General features: G+C 41.5%; 1 protein-coding gene across 1 annotated transcript; it reads left to right on the forward strand.

Moving 5' to 3' along the window:
• The first annotated feature begins 334 nt into the window (after positions 1-334).
• On the forward strand, positions 335-21,544 carry RFX8 (regulatory factor X8). The gene is made up of 12 exons (XM_075092615.1): positions 335-497; positions 2,034-2,097; positions 3,110-3,244; positions 3,330-3,407; positions 3,923-4,036; positions 4,681-4,831; positions 6,237-6,295; positions 10,565-10,721; positions 12,249-12,343; positions 13,493-13,607; positions 17,099-17,390; positions 21,219-21,544. Exons 1-11 carry the CDS (start codon positions 349-351, stop codon positions 17,356-17,358), a joined length of 1,377 nt encoding a protein of 458 aa, XP_074948716.1. The 5' UTR covers positions 335-348; the 3' UTR covers positions 17,359-17,390; positions 21,219-21,544.
• Positions 21,545-21,701: the final 157 nt, after the last annotated feature.

The following is a 21,701-nucleotide window of genomic DNA, read 5'->3' on the forward strand; positions in this document are numbered from 1 at the left end:
GGCTTGGAGTATGGCAGTGTTAAAAAAATGCCACTGATTTCTGGCTTCGTAAGGGTTACTTTATAGTTCTGGTAACAGGCAAGCTTTGGGCTTCTGACTTTCTAGTGAAGCAAACCCATGGTTTTTTAATAAAAAAAAAATCTGATATGATTTTAGCAAATTAGCTTTTCTAATCTCAGTGTAATCTGACAGTCAACAGCAGGCACACTCACCACCCTCCCTCCTTTCATTTTCCCTTTGCCCTTCCCATTCGCCTCCTCTGTTAGTCTCTTTGTCATCCCCACCATTGTATTTCCCATTTTAGCTCTAGTTCCCAGCCCATAGCATCATCCAAACTCTGCAAGAGACATGCTGAAACTCCTTGTGATTTTGCTGTCACCCGTTTTCCCCTTCTCCCACCCACCTTCTCTTTTGTGTGTCCTGTCTTTACCCAGGCACCCCTCCCTGGAGGAAGCGAGCAGCTCTGCCTGGCAGCCAAGCACCTCTGCAGGCACCGGGTGAGTCCAAACCCCCTTTGCTAACAGCGGGAGCACATATATGTTGGCTTTCTGTAGGTAGTTGCATTTAATCACCACTGAGCTCCGGGCTGGCCGCTGCGGTGCGGGAGGACCCACACAGCCCCCCTTCTCACACCTTGCTGTCCCTGCATGGGGGGGAGCAGGAAGCCAGCTCCCCACCGGAGGAGAGCGATGCTGATACGTGTTGCCATAGCAGCAGCAGCAGAAGATACAGCTGGCCGCCTGCTCGGGGAGAGCAGGAGCTGGAAAATATTCATTAATTTTGTTTCACAGTCTTTAGAAAACTGGAGGAAGGACCCACTTAAAAGAAGTGTTATGAAACATCTCTACTTACACATTCTTCCCTTTGTCCTGCCACCAACTCTAAAACGTCTGGGAGAAAGAGTCAATGGCGCTACCAAACATACCCAACATGAATGTGCCCTGTCTTGGGCAGCCAGTTTGGTTGTTTTGCTGGAGCACCACCTTCATGGCAGAGAGCAGTGGCAGAGGGAAAGTAATTTTTCAGGTGACAAGGGTCAGTCCTGTGGACAGCAGAGAAGTGAGAGGAGACATATTCAGCAGCTTGAGTTTCCAAGCTGATAAACTGTTCCATTTTGTCTTCTGTCCCTTCAGGACGTCTGGTGGTACCCTGGTTTATAATACATCACAGCACTGAAACCCAGCACCCAGGATCTGATTAGATAGCCTGAGTGTTGGCAGTCATCACTGGAAGCACATTTTCTACAAAGCCCCTGCCTGTCACCCTTCAAAATAGCTGAGTCCAAAAGGACCCTGGAGTTTGAAATGCCTTCACAGACAGTGAGCAGGTGTCAGCAGCAGATGGGGGCTTGACAGTAGGAATCCAACTCTCACAGCATGTCCCTCTTACTAGCAACATTGCCTCGCCCTCCTGTAGGATTAGCCTCAGCAAAACAGGCAGGGAGAGAGGCAGGAGATAGTAAAGTAAGGAAGCAGCCTACTGTGCCTGCATCCCTGGCTTTTCAGCCAAAAGCCAGTGGTCAAGCCTTTGCAAGTTCAGGTGAATTCTGACCACGTGGGAACGTCACGCAGGCTTACAAAGTAAATGGGGGAAAGTCAGAAACAAAATGCAATCTAAACTGATTTAGGGCGCAGAAAATGTAATTACTGTGAAATCAAAGCACAAGGATGATTGTGCTTTGATTATTTCCATGTTTATAATTATTATTAGCATTCCAAACGAACTGCAGCTACAAATACAAACCCACAATTTTGGTGCAAGAAGTTGGAAGGCACTGTACTGCTAAACGGCTAATACCTTGCTGTCATTATAACAAATGGTTCAGATTTATCTTGGAATTAAGAAGTTGGTCTTCAGACTCATTAGAAAATCATGGGGCTGCTGAATGACAGGAAAGAGAGTGGGGTTTGTTTCTCAAGCACAGTGCTCCAACCTAGTGCACTCTATCCAGTTTGAGCTCGTTTTCATACTAAATGCAGAATAAATCGGTGAGCTTTTTAAAGGTTTTTTTTCTGTTGTATATTTTACCACAGTGGAAACGTCTGCAGTTATGGAGATGCAACTGGTTACAAGAGCAATAGCCAAAGAAAGAGAACAGTGAGTTTCGGATACATTAGACTTACAACAAAATGTCTCTCTGTGTGTTTAATTAGAACTGCTGTAGAACATGTTCTAATGAAATACAGTTAATCCATCATCTTCTTCAAAATAATCTTTGTCTGCGTAATCTCACCAAGTGCTTCTTCCCCCACTCCTATTTCACCTGGTAGCTAAATATTTTTCTTGTCTTAACGTCAGCTCCAATAATTTCGTCTGTGCTGAGAGCAGAAATTGTGGCTGACAGCCCAGGTTTTGAATACTAGGGGAGGTAGTGGGGCACAACCTTCCTTGCCTGAGGCCCACAGTAACAGACCCTCATGTTGCTGAGCCGGTGTCTTTTCAATGCACTCAGACTTTATTGGCACAACAAGTACTTAAATACTAGGAAATGATGAAGAAAAAAGAGCATACCCCCTGCTCACCGACAAGGGCATATAGGAGGCTAACCTGTGGCAGTTCTCCCATAAGCGTGCTGTCGTGGGATGGCTTGACACCGGCGTTGTTGTAAGTCAGCTAGCAGAGCACGAGCAACAAACTTATGTGGACCAAAGTGAGGAAAAAAGGAAAGACTGGATGTCTGTCTTATTTTTACAGAGCACTCGGGTGTGGGAATGAGTGCTCTGAAGTGGATGTAATGACAGCTGATGAGAAATGTGCTGTCACCCTGACAGCAGAGCCAACTCTCTGCAGCCTTATTTAGAAGGTTACAACTGTGACATGAGTGCCATAGAAAATATATATGGAAGGTATGTATAGCATGAAATATTCACTGGTTTTGAAAAGAAAATCATGTACTGTTTAGGATTTAAATATTTAGTCAGTCATGCTTGTTTCTTTCTTCCACCCCTACTTTTTTTAAAAAAAGGACAAGCATTCCTCTGAAGAAACACATCTTATTAAAAATCATGTTATATAATTTCAAGAAAGTACTTAATACCTTTAACAGAACTGACAAGATAATTGTGATCTTCTTTTTTTAATTGTTCAAAATAAATTCTGATGCATTGAGAGCAAGAATTTGCACCATTCTCCATCTGTCATTTATCTGAAGACTGAACAAGAGAGATTTCAGTACCCTTGGCCTGAATTCAGCAGATTCTATCTTTGGGAGCAAGAGCTAGCGAAGAAATACCCCTATGAAACGGTACGTTCACGTATTCAGTCATCAAGCAAGTTAGCTCTTTGCCTGTGTGATCTTTTTGTACCTTCTTTTTGGTCACCTTCTCCAGGTTGTACTGCTTGCCAATGAGTACTACAGCCACTGTCAAGATATTTTACACATGGTGAGAAAGAAAGAGCTTGGCAAGGTATGCCTTTGCTTTAACAACTGTCACTCTGATGACAGCAAACAACTGTAAGGCTAAAATTGTTTCTGTGTAGCTTGTTTACTTGATGGTTTGATCTAAGGTAGATAATCTTTTATAGACAAAAGGATCATTCAGACAAATTATTAAAAAATTTTTAATTAACATAACATGCTCCGAGAACCTGAGTTTGTGGGCATATCTTGAGCACTCCTGGCACATCAACAGGTCTGAGCCCAGCACACAACACAAGGCCATGGACACATATCTTTAATTATACCCACATATCCATGGCACAGTTGTTTCTCTTGTTTCTTGTACTGCCTTGTGAGGTTCAGCTTGTTGCTGTGGGATGCTTCCACTTACGCTGGAGCCCATCCAGGAAGGCGCCAAGCAAAAAGCCCAGATCAACGGTCATTCTTTTGTGTCTGTGCTTATGTGTGTTGTTTCACTGAGTTACACTTCACATTTCAGAAGTGTAAAATCAGTGAAAATCCATAAAGGACTTTGTGCGACAGGTGGAAGACTGTATCATGTCATTTTGGAGGTCTCTGCAGCCTGAAGGAATAGCACTTATGTCCTTGCCAGATGTATGCCAGCTGTTCAAAAGCTATGATAGGCAGCTATTCAAGGTACTGTAGACACACTTGTTTGTTCTAATTATGTTATTAGGTGTATGTTTCTTTTTGGTACTTCTACCTGAGGAGAAGGGCCAGCTGTTTCTTGTGTGCTGTACAAAGGTATTTTCATTTATACCTCAAGAAGTCTGTTCTTTGGCTTCTGAGACAGCACAGTATGGATTTTGAACGGAGCCAGTGGAATTTAAGATAACTTCCATTTATTCCTTTGAAAGTCCCTAATATCAATAGAGTATGTTGTTATAAACGTGGTCTGTGGTTCTGGCATGAAGTTAAGTGACTGAAATTTTGACTGACAACTGTTTTCCAAATTAGGAGAGTTATTTTTCCTTTGAGAACACTACTGAATTTCTTGGTGACATTCGACATAGAAATATGCAGTTTTCTGATCAAACTAATTTGCTTCTTATATACAGCAGGTCATTAAGCAGTGTCTAGTAATTAATTCAGGAGATGACATTTACTGTTAGGATCCTTTTCCTTCTGCTAATAAGTGTAGCTTAGCTATTGCTTATTTGGAAGGAAAAAAATGGGCTTATTTACATCTACATTTAAACTATCAATACAATTTTGTTTCATGCTGCTGTAAATATCTGTAGCACACCAGTCATGTGCAGCTCCATGGATTTGTATTCTAGGAAATGGAGAACATCCTACTTCATGATTTCCTGGAGGAGGTGCCTGTGCAACACATGAAGTCAATCAGATTGTTCAGTAAAAATGTTGAACTTTGGCTGCTTAATGCTTTGGAAGGGCTTCCACTACCGCTCCAAACATCCAAATCGAAAGGTATGTTTGAGGAAGAGAGAGATTTTTCATGAAATAACATTTGCTTAAACTGCAGAGAAGACTGTGTTACAAGGCTCTTACAGAAGTTGTTTAAAAAACTTTTTTAGCTGATAATAGTGAGGACTAGAGTTAGTTGGGATACAGTTAAAAACAAATAGTCTTAGATAATGTGTGAAGACAAATTTAAGGCAAAATTATCCCCAATTCATAGTAAATTCAAGTGTACTTAAATATTTTTAAAGATCTGTCTCTTGCCATGATTGCTTTGGCCGTGTAGATGTCTGAATTATATGCAGTCTGCCCTCTGATATTTAGGTATTGTTCTGTTTCTTCACCTTGCAAGTGGTTTTATGCAGATAAATTAATTAATGACTATAGCGCAGTTCAATATAAAGGGAAAAAAAGCCATAGCCCCATAGGGAAACTATGACTGTCATTAGAGGAGGATTTGAAAAATCTGTACTTTACAAAGGTGTGTGTGTATATGTGTGTGTTTGTAAATATGTATCCACATACTACATGTATTTATACATGATGCTGACAATTCTGGCTAAAACATACCATTGCTCAGGTGCTTGTTGAGTAGAGACCAACTCTTCAGTGGCAAAGCAGGGCTCCTGTGTAGACAAAAGACTGTATTAGCATTCATATGCTCAAGGAAGACTTGCAGGCAGTCGTAATTCTGGCATTTCTTACATCTGAATGCTTGACAGAGGAAACTCAGTAATGTGGCTTTAATATGTGTGTGCATGGAAGTCTATGTAATTATTCAGCTGCGACCCTTTGTATATGCATTGTGGTCTTTCTAGTTTGTACAAACTTCAGAGAAACAGTAATTTTCACTTGAAAACCATTGCCTGTCTACAGAAGTTTGTAAGTTACTTTATACTCAATTTTCCTGTAACTATGAATCAGTTTTTTATATTTTACTATTAAAAATATATTCTTGGACCATGCTTAGTACCAAAGAAACCAACTCCTATTAGCAGTGCTGCAGAATTATAGATGAAAAAAAGTGGAAATGTAACCTCTAATCAAAATATAGGAGGTTTAGAATGAACGTTGCTTTCATTCACCTTAAACAACACATATAAAAGGGTATTAGTCTTGATTAAGAAGTATTTAATGTAAAAAACATTACACGTATTTTTTCCTGTGTGTTATGGGTTAACAGATTTGCAGTGAACTAAGAGTGGTGACTTGGGTGGCTTCCGCTTGCAAGCTTTAAACTGCAGGTGTCCCCAGCCCAGCCTGTAATGTGGGCTCAGTGCCCCCGCTGTGCCCTCCAACAGCCTGTTGCTCCCCTAGGGATCTAGTTTCTAACTTGAAAGATATGACTTCATTAATGTCTTTTAGATGGTAAAATATTAATTTTATGAAACATCTGCCTCTTTTTCCTTAACAGAAGTTACAGTGTTCATAGAAAGACTCAGGAGAAAGACAGACCTTTCTAACATGGCCAAGGTATGTTCCAGAATCCATGAAACAAAAAAGCTGGGCATTTCATTCACTCAAGAAGCCCATCTGCAGTTTGGACTATTTATGAGATGCTCCATTGTAGGACAAGAGCAGCAGCACTGGTGTTCTTAGCTGTATACTGACCATGGTCCGGATCATGCTCACCCTCCTACCCATCTCTTCCCACACTGTAAGCATGCTGAGGGGGTCTTTTCCTCCCTATGGATTCATTAAAGCCTCTGAGATATGGTCAGTGGTCCCCATGGAAAGGAGAACATCGCAGTAGCAGTTAGTAGGGTCAGATGATGGTTTCCAGTATCTTTGCTCAGCCATGCCAGAGCCAGTCAGATAGCACATGCTGGAGTTATTCTAAAATTGGTTTTATGTAGTGACCTGACCACCCTCTCTGACGAGTGCCGCAGCAGCCTGCACGAGGGAAATCACTAACATGCTGGCTGCAGAGAAGCTGCGTGGTCAGGGAGCAGGGTGTGAGGTCTGTAGGGGCAAAAGACCTTCTCCTTTTGCATGGATCCCAGGGATCAGCTGGCAAAATCTTCTCCATCCTCTGACTGGACAGTGGTGGAAGGAGTGCTGCAGGGAAGGGTCCACTGAACTTTCCTCCTCAGGGTCATCACTCAGACCAGCTTTTTTCCTTGGGAAGAAAGAGACAAAAATCTCGCTAACAATTAATATCTCTGCCTGCTTTTTGCTCTACAGTACCATTCTTCTCAGCTACAGTGACAAAGGAGGACAAAGGACATCCAGGAGATGCATTTTTAACCCTTTGAACACTGCGAAGTAAATTGTTTCATTAGCCTGTACTTATTCTGCTCTGCATTGTTATGAGGGCTGTACCCTCCCTGCAGCCTTCCTTGCGTTGCTGTCCTTGGATACTTCCAAAGCCTTGGGTTTTGAGGTGGTCCAGACCATGACAGAACAGATAGGTCATGAATGGAGAAGAAAGCAGAAAAGAATAGGTGGTATATTGTCTCTTCTTTGAACAGCAAGTACAAGATCTTCCCAGCGTTCTGGCTGGCTTAAATCACTACACTGTGTCCCCAAAATAAAGAGGAGAAGGAACAGAACTGTGGCTTCTTGGACTGCACAGCAGTGTCACATTCTTCCTTAGTAAATGTAGCTTTCCTTTATGGGAAAAATTCATCACCAGCGACATACAAAAGACACACCTCACAATTTTAAATAGTTTTAAACAAATAATAATAATAATGCACAAACTTGCATAGGTGCACTAACGCAGGAAAAAGGTTGACTTCTGTGAGGTGCTGAGCACTCATAGTTGCATTTACTGCAGCAGCCCTTGGAGATATTCAGTTCTTGAAAAGCTCAGCTTCATGTGCTTCTAAACAGTGCTTCTTATGCATCGAAGAGCATGATCCAGCAAGACTGCAAGTGCCAGCTATTCCCAGCCTTTTGCATTTGATTTGCGCACTCAGACTTTACATCATCCTTCATGTGCTTAAGCCATGATGCCAAGGGACTGGTTGTAGCTTTTTGCTTCTTCCCTGCTTATTCCTAACATGCAGGAAAGCTCTAGAGTCAACAATGAATTTACACCCTCAAGATTTAGGGCAAAAGAATTTCAGCCTAGTTGGGGGAATTCTCTAGCGGCAGCCTCTGGCTGCTCTACATCCCCTTTATGCTATTTAACCGGCATAAAGTGAACCTTGCAGACCTGAGAATCTGGGTCAGATCTATGCTTACAGCCGAGCACATTCTGAGCCTGGTTCTTGTTCATGCTAACGAGCTCTTGGCACTGTTCTCTCAAGTAAATTATGTTTGCACTGTCTCTAGAGCCTCTTTAAAATACAAGGGAAGGGCAAAGGGGTTCCAGTGTACCTGATGGTTAGTCCCATCACAACTTAAAACCAATAGTTTCAATAAGTGAAATTATGTAAGTCTTGTAAATGAGCATCCCCATAGTCTTTCAGGAGTCAGCCTATATTACAACTTCTGTTAGAGATCTTGCCAAAGCCATGGATACTGGGCTTCAGCAAAACAGGGTAGGAAAAATACTGGCTAAACATTTTCCTGAAAATGCATCCCCCTGTCCAAAAAACACCAGAAAGTTGTTAGCTGAACACCACAGGTGTTTAAAGTTTTCAGCTTGTGAGAAACATGCAGATGCTTCACGGGGAGGTGGATGTCCCTCAGAAAGAATCAGACCCAATCGTAGGCTTGTGTGGACTCGTATCCCATTGCCTCCAGCGGCCCACAGCAGACGCTCATGTGAAGTGGGTATGAGCAGAACAAGTAACACCTCACTCCTCCATTGAACTCTCCTGGCTTCCAGCAATCTGAGACGAAAGCTATATCCACATCTGGGTATTTAATAGCTTGATTTTGGCATGCACAACATCTTGGGGTAGTGAGTTCCAGGGTTTGATTATTTGTTGTGTGAAAAAATACTTTTTTAATTATATTAAAATTCCTAGCCTTCTTCATGCAATTCTCCCTGCAAACCTCCATCACATCCTTCCTCAGTTATTTCTATGCGAAGCTGAAGTTTATCTCATCTTCTCACATAGGAGTCATTTGACATTTCTAATCATCCTTCTCAGTTGTCTCTGTCAAAAATGCACCTGGAATTTCGACTACAGACTGATGGTCAAAGGAGGTGAGAGTGCTCCTAATGAGAAGTACTATGGAGGAGCTGTGTAGCTGCAGCCTCTGAATGGTGTAACAACATTGTCCCTTATAGAGTACTTTGCAATAATTTAGCCACCTGGTGAGAAAATAGGAACAATTTTGGCAGGGTCAGTATTCAAAAAAAAAAAAAAAAAAAGTAACTTTCCCATCATGTGTAGATAAAGCAGGCTGACAGCTGCTACTACCTGGACACGCAGAAGTAATTAGAGCATAAAAAGGTGCAAATTCCCTGGGAGGAAGGAATGTGGATATAATGCTTGTCATTTCCTGGGGCTGATTCCTGCCTCTGGTAAGCTGTATTTAAGTGTTGTCAGAGCTGGCTCTCAGTCACTTAGAGAATTATATTTAGTATAGTGAAGTGCAATGGCTAAAGGGACAAGTCTAAAACACTGGGGCATGGAGTTGGGTGCTAGCAGCCTACTGAGGGTACTGCCCCTGGTAGTTACCAGCCTTTGGGTCATGTGTTCTTGTTGCAAGCATCAGGTCTTCTTCTGACACTGGCAACTCCACGTAAAATAAGAAAAAAGACTTTGTCTTTAACTTAGCTGAAGGGGATTACTGAGTGAGAATCAGAGTGCCTCCGGTATTTCAGTAAAGCTAGCAGAACGATGAAAAAGAAAAATTGCTAGATTGAGTATTATGTTTGCAAGCAAATGGTCAGCTGCATTCACTGCTGCTCGTGGGGTGATGGCAAGCACCTTGTGAATGGGTTTTGTTTAAATGCTTATGAATCCTGAAGTTCTTCTGAATTTTACAAAGAAATATTTTTCCTCTGGAAGGCCCAACTGGACACAGTTTATTCATATAAAACCCCAAAATTCAACAAAGGCTTTAGGGTCTTGCTGATTTCAATACGGAAATTAGAGACTAAATGTGTGGATTAACAAATATTAATGGATTCAGGTTTCATTTCCTTCACTATTTTAATAATTTAATCAAGAATCTGAAGCAATACTGTGTGATATTAGCAATTAAATAAAAAAAAAGGGAAGAGATGAGGATCAAATGTTAGGCTGAAAATTGTTTGCAATAGCTATGTGAGTAATACTTTTTGGGACAAATATGAAGCCAGATTCACTCACAAATGACTCATAAGCAGCTAAATGGGATAAAATCCCAACTAATATTATTTTAACTAATACCATATTTCTCATGTTATTTTTACCTTCTCAAAGATTTGGGCAACTTGAAAGAACTTGTCCTTGAATTTAACTGAAACGTACTAAGGACAGGTAACATCAAGGGAAAGTCGGCCTTGATAACACCATTCCATGCTTTAGACGAAATACCATTATTTGGCATAACTATAATAACTCTAGGCAAAACCAATTGCCCGGGCAATTGCCCATATACTTCAAGCATGTTAGCCTTGTCTGCTCCATCACAGGCAACAACACAGAGTGTCATTGAAAAGAATATCTCCCAGAACAAAAAACTCTTGAAGACAACTTAAGATTCATCTCCTTTGATTTTTTTTTTTTTAATTATTTATTTATTCCAATTTGGAGGCTGGTTATCTAAAGTCTAGTAGTGAATAAGGGAAGCTTTTTGACTGAGTTAAGGGCTTGAGAAAATGAAAGGCATTAACTGTTTTCTTATTCTCTATAGACAATGAGAACAGTCTTGAACAGCAACAGCAAAGTCACTGTTCTGCGATCAGACTTGCATGCTGTCATCGATCAGGGATTTCTGGATGTGCCGGGAAGCCTCTTTCAAAGGAAGTTTAGCAATCCAGAGGAGCTGCAGAACAACATAGAACTCAAATGTAATACTTTTCTGCTGTATTTTGTCTATCCACCGAAGCCCTTGCTTGCCATTGTTAAAGCTCCAGCATTTCCTCTTGTTTATTCATGGCATCTGCCCTAACGGGAATTACAGTCTTGCCATAACCCAAAGTACTGGAAAAGAGCCAATAACAATGAGAATGCAGCATGTAATATTATCCTTTTAACTTTAAAGGTTAAGAATGAAAGGCTTTCCATTCTGACTCTCTCTTAAGGCCTTCTGTGGCAGCAGGAGTGGGGTTTGTGTTACTAAATGATGTATCTTCTAGAAGAAGGTTGACAACCAGGGATATTAATTTTTTATCATTTTCTTTTACAAAAAGAAGTTTCCAAGAGTGGCATTTCACATTGTCCTCTGTTATTAATTGAAGTACACAAAATCATTTGTTGTGGCCAGGTTTTAAGATATTGTATGCTGAACTGGATGAGGACTATTGGCCTTTCAGCTTGTGTCCTTTCACTGTATTGCAGCCTGTGGGATCGCTGTGCTACTGTAAACAATAAAATACACAGCTTGTATGCAGCCATGACATAATGCATTTGCCAGCTTAATGAAAAAGGATGGGAACATAATGACAAGTTAATTTTTAGATTAATGGGCTGCCATTTAAATTATTAGCAAGAGATGGGCAAGTTGGACGAGGCTGTGCACAGAACTGATGGGGGGAAACCCCAGCTCTTTGTTCCTGGCCTGCCACCGACTCGCTCACTGACAAGGGATGCGCCACAGCCCTTCCGTCACTGCTTTCAGTAGGAATAATAATTTGCCTTCTTCGCAGAACCATCAGGAGAACCATTTAAATAATATTTATATACAGCTTAAAATAAAAAACAGTGTGCAGAATGCTTTTATTATATTTGTTGTATTCTTTCCAAGGGAGATTTATTGTATTCTCTCTTTTCATTGCTTTTCCAAATAATTATTTATAATAAGGAAGGTTTCACAGACCATATCCATATGCCTTCTTGAAGGAAGAGCTCTCAGTTAGAAGGATATAAATTCAGAGAGGTGCAATAGTGTTGTACCGTCTGGCACCGAGTTGTAGGTTCCAAGCTTTTGGGGGAACAGCTGCATTGGTATTTGGCAATATAATTTGCATTTCTGACGATGTACAGAGTATTCTGTATTTTCTGTTATTGTTTTAAAACTGCTTTCTTCTCTTCAACAGATAAAACAAGGTTTTTTTTTCCTGAACCACACAAAGTCTCATAACTAAGTTGGTCAAATCCCAGCTTCTGCATTTTAAATGTTTATTCTTTATTCTTGCCATGATGACTAAGTCAGTGTAGACATTGTGGAAATGGACATAAATATGAATTTTGACTGATTTCAAACTAGGGTACTGTTCCTCACTAAAGGAATAGTGTGATTATATCAATCATAATGCTATAAACAGATGTCTTAATATATTTTAAGCTAAAGATAAAAAAGGAAAAGCTAAAAACTGAAGAACACCAAAAAGCAAGTGAGTCACTTCAAGTAATGACCTCCCTTCTATATTTCATAGGTTTGAACGACATAATGTATTTGTTGGCACCTTCCACAGATATTCGGGTTCTCCTGAACTGCGTGTCTTCAAATCTTCAGGCTTTCGTCATTCAGGTATAAAATTAATTTAATAATTTCAGAAAAGAAAGGCACATCATTTTTCTGCTACATACTTTCTGTCACTAGTCTGCAGGAGCTACATTGTACGCTAGCAACCTGACCAGGCTGCAGATTTGCATAAATACAATTTATGCATGCTGCAGAAAAAGGGGGAATTAATTGTCATACAAAAATTCCATCTGTACAAACAACTACAAGCATATTTCTGCGCATATATCCACTCGCACAATTTCAGTATCTGCTCTCATTTCGTAGATGCATATTATAACAGTCCCCAATAAACCAAAATTCAGAAGAAAAATGTTAGTAAAAATGAAAAGAACACTTCATGATTGCTGAAATCATTGAATCGTGAAACTGTTGACTTTTAGCAGGTGCTAGGAGAGTGATAATTTCTAGTACAATGTCTCTAGCTCTTGTGAAAGATTCAAGTATGATCATCCTCTCAGATGCACCTTCCCATGGTTACCAACTCTACCACCCCTGTTCCATCACTGATTCAGAATTAGCAGTAGCTTGACGGCACCACTGCATTTGGTTGTTTGCCAGACCAATCAATTTGGGTCTGGGCTGTGGTTAAAGCCTTTCCCTGCCCTCCCTTTCTGAAGAAGCAGGGTAAACTGCACTTCTTTATCTTGATTATTTCCTTTTTTTTTTTTTTAATTAAGACTAGTACTTTGTAGTTCTGTGGTGCCTTCATCTCATTGGACACTCAGCTACCTCATGGGAAGGCGCAGAGAAGACAGAGCAGGCCTTTTCATGGGTGGTGACAGTTATAGGGCATAAGGCAATGGACAAAAGTTGCAGCAAAGAAACTTTCCAATAGATAAAAAGAAATAAAAAATTACCATGACAGTAGTTAAGCATGGGAAGAGGTTCCACACAAAGGCAGTGGAATCTCCATCTGGGAGGTATTCAGAACTTGGCTGGACAAGGCCTGAACTAAGCTGCCCACGCTTTGAGCATGAGGTTGGATTAGATGATGTCCAAAGATCCCCTTCAAGCTATGTTATTTTAGGATTCTAACAAAAACCACTGATTTTTCCACCTTTGTATGCAGTTTGTATGGGAAAATACTCTGCAACATAATAAGGATTTCTTTTAACTAACTTTATCATAAAGCAATATTTTCTCTACCTGCAGCCAAGCAGGAGTAAAGAGGAATTTAGAAAACTGGCATCAGATTTCCAGTTGAGATGGAACTTCCTACTGAGTGCAGTAAGCAAGGCTATGACCCTCAACTATTCAGACAGTTTTGGTAAGTAGGATCTTTGTGACTCTCACCTGATACACCCCTTTCTGCCCTGAGATGGCAGAGGCACCAGATCATTTTAACTGACATAAATTCACGCTACAGTCAATAGGGGCATCACTTCTTCCTACTCCCTTCCTTGCATCAAGCAGCACCATTTGCCTCGTGGTATAGCTAGCCAGGTCAGGGAAATGGAAGGGTTACTTTTCAACCAGATTTCTTTTCCGATCCAAACTCTAGGATGAGCAGAAGGGAGGAAAGCAGGAGCATGCAGCTGGAGGTGGTGGGAAGGGCAGGACTCCCTCTCTCTGCAGATGCCATCATTTGTCTGTGGAAATATGGGGAAGAGCAGCCTGAGGTGTGAGCCTCTGCTCTTCCTCCCTACAAAAGCTGCACAGCCTGTCAGAAGGGTGTGATGGAGAGCTGGAGCCACTAATATCCCAAACCAGAAAAACTCCAGATCTCTTGAGTGATAGCTCCCAGTCCTTCAGGTTCTTCCTGTATAATACAGCCAGAGCAGAGCCACTGCGATAACTACTTGCCAAAAAGGCAGGCAGTTCCTCTGACAACAGCTGTATGCTCCTTCTCCTTATGCCTTACACTGACAAGTGCTTGCCTAGCCAGCAGCAAGCCTGTTTAAGGTGTTAAACTGACTGCAAACTAGTGACTCCTTTAGCTGGGTTAGTTTTCTCTCCATTTTAGGGCTCTGAGCTGTCAAGCATCAAATCCATCCCACACCAGTGCAAGGCAAGAGAAGTGAAGGGAGTGTGCAGTCACGTTCAGTCGAAGTGGCTTGAAGTGGAACAACCACGTCTTGAATCAGTTCAGTCTCTTCCATTTCTAGATTGCATCAACCCTCCCTGCCTTTCTGTTCATTTGTAAAACCTTTCAGAGGCTCGCTTGCTATTATTCATTCTGCAGAAATGCACCATCTCCTGTGAGTAGTATCTGATCCCAAACTGTGTGAACCACTTTTTAGATTTTCAAAGGAGCACCTTCGTATTTTTTCCTCTTCTGTCGGATGGGGCTTCACACAAATAGCCAAAGAAAACCTCATTATCTTCTTTGAAATCCCCCTTCAAAACCGTACTTTCATGTGTTCCCTACAAAGAGGTAACAAAGGGGTATGTTAAGGTTGTTACCTTTTGTATTCTGCGGTATTCTTCCCCCGCTAATGTCTGTCTGTGTTTGTGCATGTATGTGCGCATCCTTTTTCTGCATCTAGCTGCTACCTTTTGCCTTCTATTTAGATTGCAAACTCTCTGGAGCAGGATCACAGTTTTGTTCTGTGTCTGTGGGGAGCATAGCACAGTAGGGTCCCTTGTCCATCAGCTGCTGAATTACAGTAATAATAAAATAATCATTCCTTTCTCTCTCTCCAGAGGAGTTCTGCACAAACCTCTCCAATGTTACATGCAATATTTTGGGCAATAAGGAAATTAGGAATGGATTCCAAGAACAGCACTGGAAACATAATGTTTATTGAAATTCCCCACAATGATGAAATCCTCTTCTCTCTTTCCACCACAAGAAGAGTTTAATGAATTGCCTTCCTGTTCTGCAGTTGTCAGTGGTTAGGGACGCAACTGATGGAGAGCATCCCCTCTGCTGAGCCTTCCTTAAACAAGTTACAAATGATGTTTTCATCCCATTCATGACAGTCTTCCTACTATTCTTCAGTAACGCTAAGACTGAATTTATTCTCACATATGAGAGAGTTAAAAAATGTCTTTTAGTCTTCCTCTGTGATGCTCCGGTTTGATCATTATTATCTTCTTTCTTAATACCCTTGGTTCTTTAAGATGTTGGGCTGTATGACCTATCCATGTCCCTTCTTTCCCATGTTTCTATTCTGGTAGGATTTCAAGTTTTAGTGGATGAGGCTGAAGCCATCATGTTAACAAGCCATCTGGTGTAAAAGTTCTGTACTCCGGGTCATTGCTTTTCAGAAATTTCTTAAATCTCAGCATTTCTTGCAGGAATGAAGGGCATCCTGCAAGTTCAAATACGTAACATCCACACTGAGGAAACACCATTACTTAGGGAAATGTGTGTCTTGTTAATGCAGTGTGCCTTCCTGCAAAATAAACCACATACCAGTAACCAAAACCAAAGTTAACTTCTGTCTGGGGCTCTTGCCTTGGAGCTTGGCACATCTGGCACACATAATATACTGGCTTACTCACACCTCTGAATTCAGGGTTGACTTCTACACTTTTCCAGCCCAGCCCCCACATGGGTGATGACCAGGTGTGATCACAGGAACCGTGCCATTACCCTGGCTGTAAGGCAGCAAAGAGCAAGTGACTGCTACAGCAGTCAGGGCTAGTGGGACCTCTACAGCTCTTTCAGCTTCACCTCCTCTCCAGCAAATGTGCCTCTACATATCTCCATCACCAAGGTTCACATCAGCTGGTACACCTCCATTTTCTTATCGGTGTCCCTTCAGAGGCATTTAGGGATATATTGCTGAGCCACGCTGGCTGGACAGTGACCTGTGCATTCCTCTTTTGCAAGCAAGCTGCTTCAACACACTCCCTCTTCAAAACTGTGTCCCTCTGTATTATCCCAAGCGACAACCGGAGCGGGTCCTTTTTTTCATGCTTATTCTTGTTAAATATATTGAAAACACCTGTAAGACTGTTAGAAACACTCATGGACTACTAATGTCAGGTCTGTAGACTTTGAATGCCAAGCATAAAAGTCCCTTTCCTTGTCCCATAGACAAACAAGTACTTCCACTTACTTTGCTGTAATTCAAAGATGCGCAAAAGGACAAGGAGCAGAACCAGCAGCTTCTCAGACACATATTACACCAAAAGAGGCAGTATTTTTCATTTTTAAAGCCTGTAAACCTTGGTTGTTCATATAAATTGTGGTATCTCCTCACTGATGTCCATGTAAACATGTTTGTGGGATGCAGAGGTTATGAATTGCTTGATGAATTCCTATGCAGATTTATGGCATGGAAGAAGACCTACTCTTTACTGTAAGGGCTTTCAACCAAAGTATGATTCAAAAGTCAATGGCCTCAATGAGTTTCTCTTGGTTTTTAGTAGTTATGCCCCAAGCTGCACAGTAGGCCATTTAATGTCATAGATACAAGACATACAGACATCTGTAGGAGGGTTTGCTTGGGAAGAGGTGGAATGATTTATCTGTCTGAGGGGAGAATGGGGATGATATGTGGTTGATGATAAGCCTTGTAGTAGCGGTGAATGTGGGGAAGAACTTGAACAGGAAAGTGAATAAACACAAGTACACTTTCCGCTCTAGCTAAAGTAAGGGGAAAAGGCTTTTGCTTATGTTTGGAATCTGCAGTTGGTGCCTATTTTGCTGTGCTATTTGGAAGAGATAATTTTCTAACTACTATTCGATGAGTGCTAGTCTGCTACTTTGTCTAGCCCGTTACTGTAACAAAGCCCTTCAAAAAAAAGAACACATCATAAGCAAATTAAGAGGTTGTTAAAATTATTTTTGTTTTTCTTTAAACCTAGGATCCTGGCATTTGTTTAATTTGCTACTCATGGATTTTGTGGCTCACATTTTCCTGTCCTATATAGAGGAGGAGGGAGATGAAAGTTTCTGGGTTGCAAAGCAAGATGAGTCCCCTGTCCTGTGGGTTTATGAGCCCAACCCTCTCTGGGGCTATTTGGTGGAGGAGCAACCTCAAGCTGAAGCTCCGCAGGCAGCTCTCATAACTTTGATGCAGAGGCAGAGTAACTTTGGATTAAGCAATGTTTTTCCGGAGTTCTGAGCTCTTCGGTGGACAGAGCCACAGGCAGCAAGGTGAAATAACCATTAACTTTAAAGAAAATGACAAAAAAAAATTAAAGTGTTATAAATTGGGTAAATTGGGAGGGATTGGGAGGGGTATGGTTGTTGGGAGGGGTTTTATGTGTGTAAAGTAGAACTAATGAAATCTAGGTTTGCACGGAGCTGTGTCAAATGTCACCTAACCCTCAAGCCATAAAGCATCCTCCGCACCCCACCCCACAGTCCTATTCAAGGGATGGTAACCTCCACACCACCCACCGCAGTTCCCTGATTCTTTCCTTAGGTTTCCAGGAGACCTTTGGTTCTCCTTCAGATTCCCCAAGCATTGTCTAAGCAAAAGCAGCGCTGTTCTGGTGGGTCGGGGGCAGCTTGTGGGCTAGCTGATGAGAAGGCTGCATGTATTTATTGATCAGAAGAGAAGGCACATGGTGTGGTCTTTCCTTGCTGTTGGAAGCACTGAGGCTCTTTCTCCTCCACCTACCTGTTAGTTCTACCAAAACATAATGTGGTGGATGCAGAAGTATGAAATCCTTGAGGCCTTTCTGCTCCACCAGACTTTCTTGCAGTCAGCCCACTGCGTCAAACTTACTAGCATAAGGGATGACATACAGGTGGAAAACAAGATAGACTCCAAGTCTTCCTAGGATACAAGGCTAAATACAAGGGCATACGGGAACATGGATCAAGCCTCTGTGCTTAATACAAGTGATGAATTAGACGTTCAGATGGTTTCAGATTTCTCTTCCATGCAGCAACAGCACTTCTCTTATATCTCAGAGAACATTGTGTTTTCCAGAAAACAGTGCTGGACAAATGTTATTGGCACCAAGAGTCACAAAGAAAATTATATTTTTGGTTTGATCCTGCTATAGTTATTTTACTCCCAAGATGTATTCAGCTTCCATAAACTAGGACCAGGACCAAAAATGGACTGTTTTAAAAACATCTTTATTAGTTATAAAGACCCTTGATGGACCCTTGTTTTTTAAATGCAAGATATGCTAAAACTAGCTCAGCAATGAAAATTGGAGGGGAGAAAGAAGGCACAAAGGGGACAAACCAAGAATGGTCTATGCATGTGATGGGCACGTTTGACAGCTTTTGTTATTTTTCAAATGTAATATAATGACCCATCCTGCCAAGCCACCTTAATGTCATAAACAAAACTGTGCTGGGTGCAGGCTACGAGCAAAGAATTTCTAGAACACTGATGATCAGAAATTAGCAGATAAACCAGTGGAAGTCTTATTCAGTATTCGCCCTGCTTCCTATGGTCTTTCACTGTGCGGCCCATATGCGCTGTTGTATGGCCCACTACGCCCATTGCAATGCTCTCACGCGGGTGTCAGCAGACAAGGGTTTGACCCAGGCTTTGCCTGTGTAAATGATGTGCCTACGAATATGTCTATCAGTTTTGCATATTTTGTACATGATGTCAAGAACAGAGCAAGGCTGATTAGAGTGAGGGATGAGGGTTGTCAGAGAGAAAGGGTATAAAACATGAAATGGGGAGTATGTTGACTTGAGAGAAGGTATGGAGGGGAGAAGGAGACAGTGAAAGACTGGGAGAGTGTAGAAGTAGCTTAGAGATTAAAGATCCCAACAGCTGATGGATTCTACCCATCCACATGCAAGATGCTGATAATGGTGGGATGAAAAAGAGATTCTAGTAAGAGTCTGCTGATGCTGTGGTTCAAGTGTTTGCAGATTGTGAGGGAGCTGAAAAACTTGAACCTGTGGCTCAAAAGGGTTTCAGGAGCTGTGACAGAGTGAGTGAGCACTTCTGCCTATACTTGTGTCCTTCAAACGGGTGGTAGCTCCCACCTCAACCATCACAGGCTCTTTCTTTTTGGGTGTCAATACTGATTCCACAGGTTGCTGAAAAAAACACAGCTGCCGAAAGTATCTCCATCACCCACCTGTTTGTATTGCCATGTCCTTAGATCCTCTGAACAGATTCCCACTGCATGAGGATTTGTGTTCTGTGACCTTTCATCACCAAAAATCAACATCATGCTCCCAAGCAACCATCTGCCCCTGTGCCTGACTAACCCCTGTCGGCCACAACCCGTTTTGCAGGATATCTAAACTCTCTGCCGTCTTAGCGGCTTCCACCATCCACGCTGCTGTTTCCTGGACCACATTTCTGCTGCCTGACATATCGCTCTGTGCATCACGGGTATATTTCATGATTTTTCCCTTTAACTCCTTTACCTCTTGCAGCTTCTGCAGCTCTCTGCGACCCAGTGTCTTTCGTCAGTTCCCATCCTCCACTCCGTCCTCTGCCAACAACACCAACCTCCGTATCTTTTACATCTTGTCCCACAAGGCATTTCTGTGCCTTCTCTACAGCCTGTTATGCTTGGGAAAAAAATCTGTTCATCGCACCTCCACCCTCATCTCATTGAAATTAGTGCTAAAAACTCAGTTTTGCTATGAAACCCTGGAAAAAACGAGAGGGAGGACTGGTAACAGAAGTCAGAAAAGAATCTCCCAACCTTGCCCTGGTATCAGCAGCATCAATATGTGCCTGTGGCTTAGCAGATCCCTTCATGATCTTTTAGTTGTCACCTTCATTCTTCCTCTTCCTTCCCCATCTGTTTTTGGTTCCCATTCCTAGTTCATGCTGAATATAAATTACACTCCTCGGCAGAGACACCATGTTTTTCCATTTATTTTGAACAGCGCAGAACATTTCTGAATCTTTTTTTAAATATATATGTAATTTGAAGCATGAAGATAATCATTAATAATCTCGAAAATGGAACACATTCCAAGTTAGTGACACGTCCCAAGGAAAACATTATTTTTATATGAAAAAATGTAGAGGGCGGGGAGTGAGACAATACAAGACTTGAACATACTGGCTTAACGGGCAGTGTGGCAGATGAAATGCTGTATAGCCAAACGCATGTAGTGTGAACTAAGAACTGTTAAAACCGGTGGCAGTAACGAAGATGCTCTGAGTGAGCCGTAATCTATAAAAGTGCAGCTCAGAGAGCATTGGCCCGATCTTTATTCCTTATCACAGAGCTTGCAGTTGCTTTCTCTCTGCACGAATAGCATTTTTTTAATCTAGAAAATCCCATTCTAGGCTTCCTCTCTGTTCATTTGTTACCAAATTAAAATCCTATTAATCTGCACACCTGCAGCGGGTGTATCTGCAGAGCACCGTGCTGTAGCTTTTAATCCAATTCCACACCTTTGTAACATACAATATACTGCAAATCAGGGAGCGGAGAGATGGAGGTGACGTTGTTCAAAGCTCTGTCAGCAGAAAGCAAGTCAAACACTTTGATTTGGTAAAAGGGGAGAAAAAATAAGGACATAGTTAACTACCTCATTTACAGGGACGATGAGTGTTCATCTGAGTGGTCTGTATAATCCAGGACACAGAGATCAAGTGAAACCGTTAACTGAAATGATCAAAAAATGAGAGTAAAATCTTGACCTAGCTTAAATTCAGTGGCAAAACTTCCGCTGATTTTAAGAAAGCCAGGATTTCAGCATGAACAAGCAGTCCCCATCGGGGGGAGAGACAGGACTGAGGTTATTTGTTTTGAAAAAGAATATAAGGGTTTACAGCAGACATACAAAGTGTGAATGATGGATTAAAAAGTGGATGTGGCCTCCTATCAGGCATTTGCCATGCTGTGGGGAAACCCAACGTGTAGCTCCTCTTCTTGGATTAATTGATGTAAAATACGGTTGGGTATCTGCAAAATACCTCGGGTTCAGCAGGAAAGAACAGAGAATACTTTTTGTATTTGATGAAATGAGAAACAATGATTTGCAATCCCTACAGTCAAAACACTGCCATGTTGCTTTTCTAATTTTCAGCTCATCCAGGTCATTTTGGAAGACAGAATTACTAAAACTTTTGCTGAGTTGGATCTTTGGAAGGGAAGCACTTCTTCCTCAAACAGACGGACAGACACGCCTCTGATGAACAGCACATCTTCAGAGAAAAACAGCCTGACTTGAAAACTCTTTATTCTTACTTTTCGATACTACTTTATGAAATACTGTTTTCATTTTCTTAAATTTAACATCTTTTTTTCTGGAAACACTAAATGCAAAACTGTGCTAGCAACACAGTTATTTTAAGATGTCACATGATTTGGTTGTTTGACTTTATTTGAATAAATCTTCATAAGAAAAAGGTGAAATGTTTGTGGTTTGGTTTTATCTATTACTTGTATTTTTTGCCACCAGTAAAGCTGAACACCTGCCTGAAGTCACTGTGGTAAATTTATCTGGAAGCTACAGAATAGATGAAAGACTGTGTCAATGCTGCTTTATGTCTACAGTGCGTTATTTAAA

This window comes from Phalacrocorax aristotelis, chromosome 1 (assembly GCF_949628215.1).
Source record: "Phalacrocorax aristotelis chromosome 1, bGulAri2.1, whole genome shotgun sequence".
NCBI classification, from domain to species: domain Eukaryota; kingdom Metazoa; phylum Chordata; class Aves; order Suliformes; family Phalacrocoracidae; genus Phalacrocorax; species Phalacrocorax aristotelis.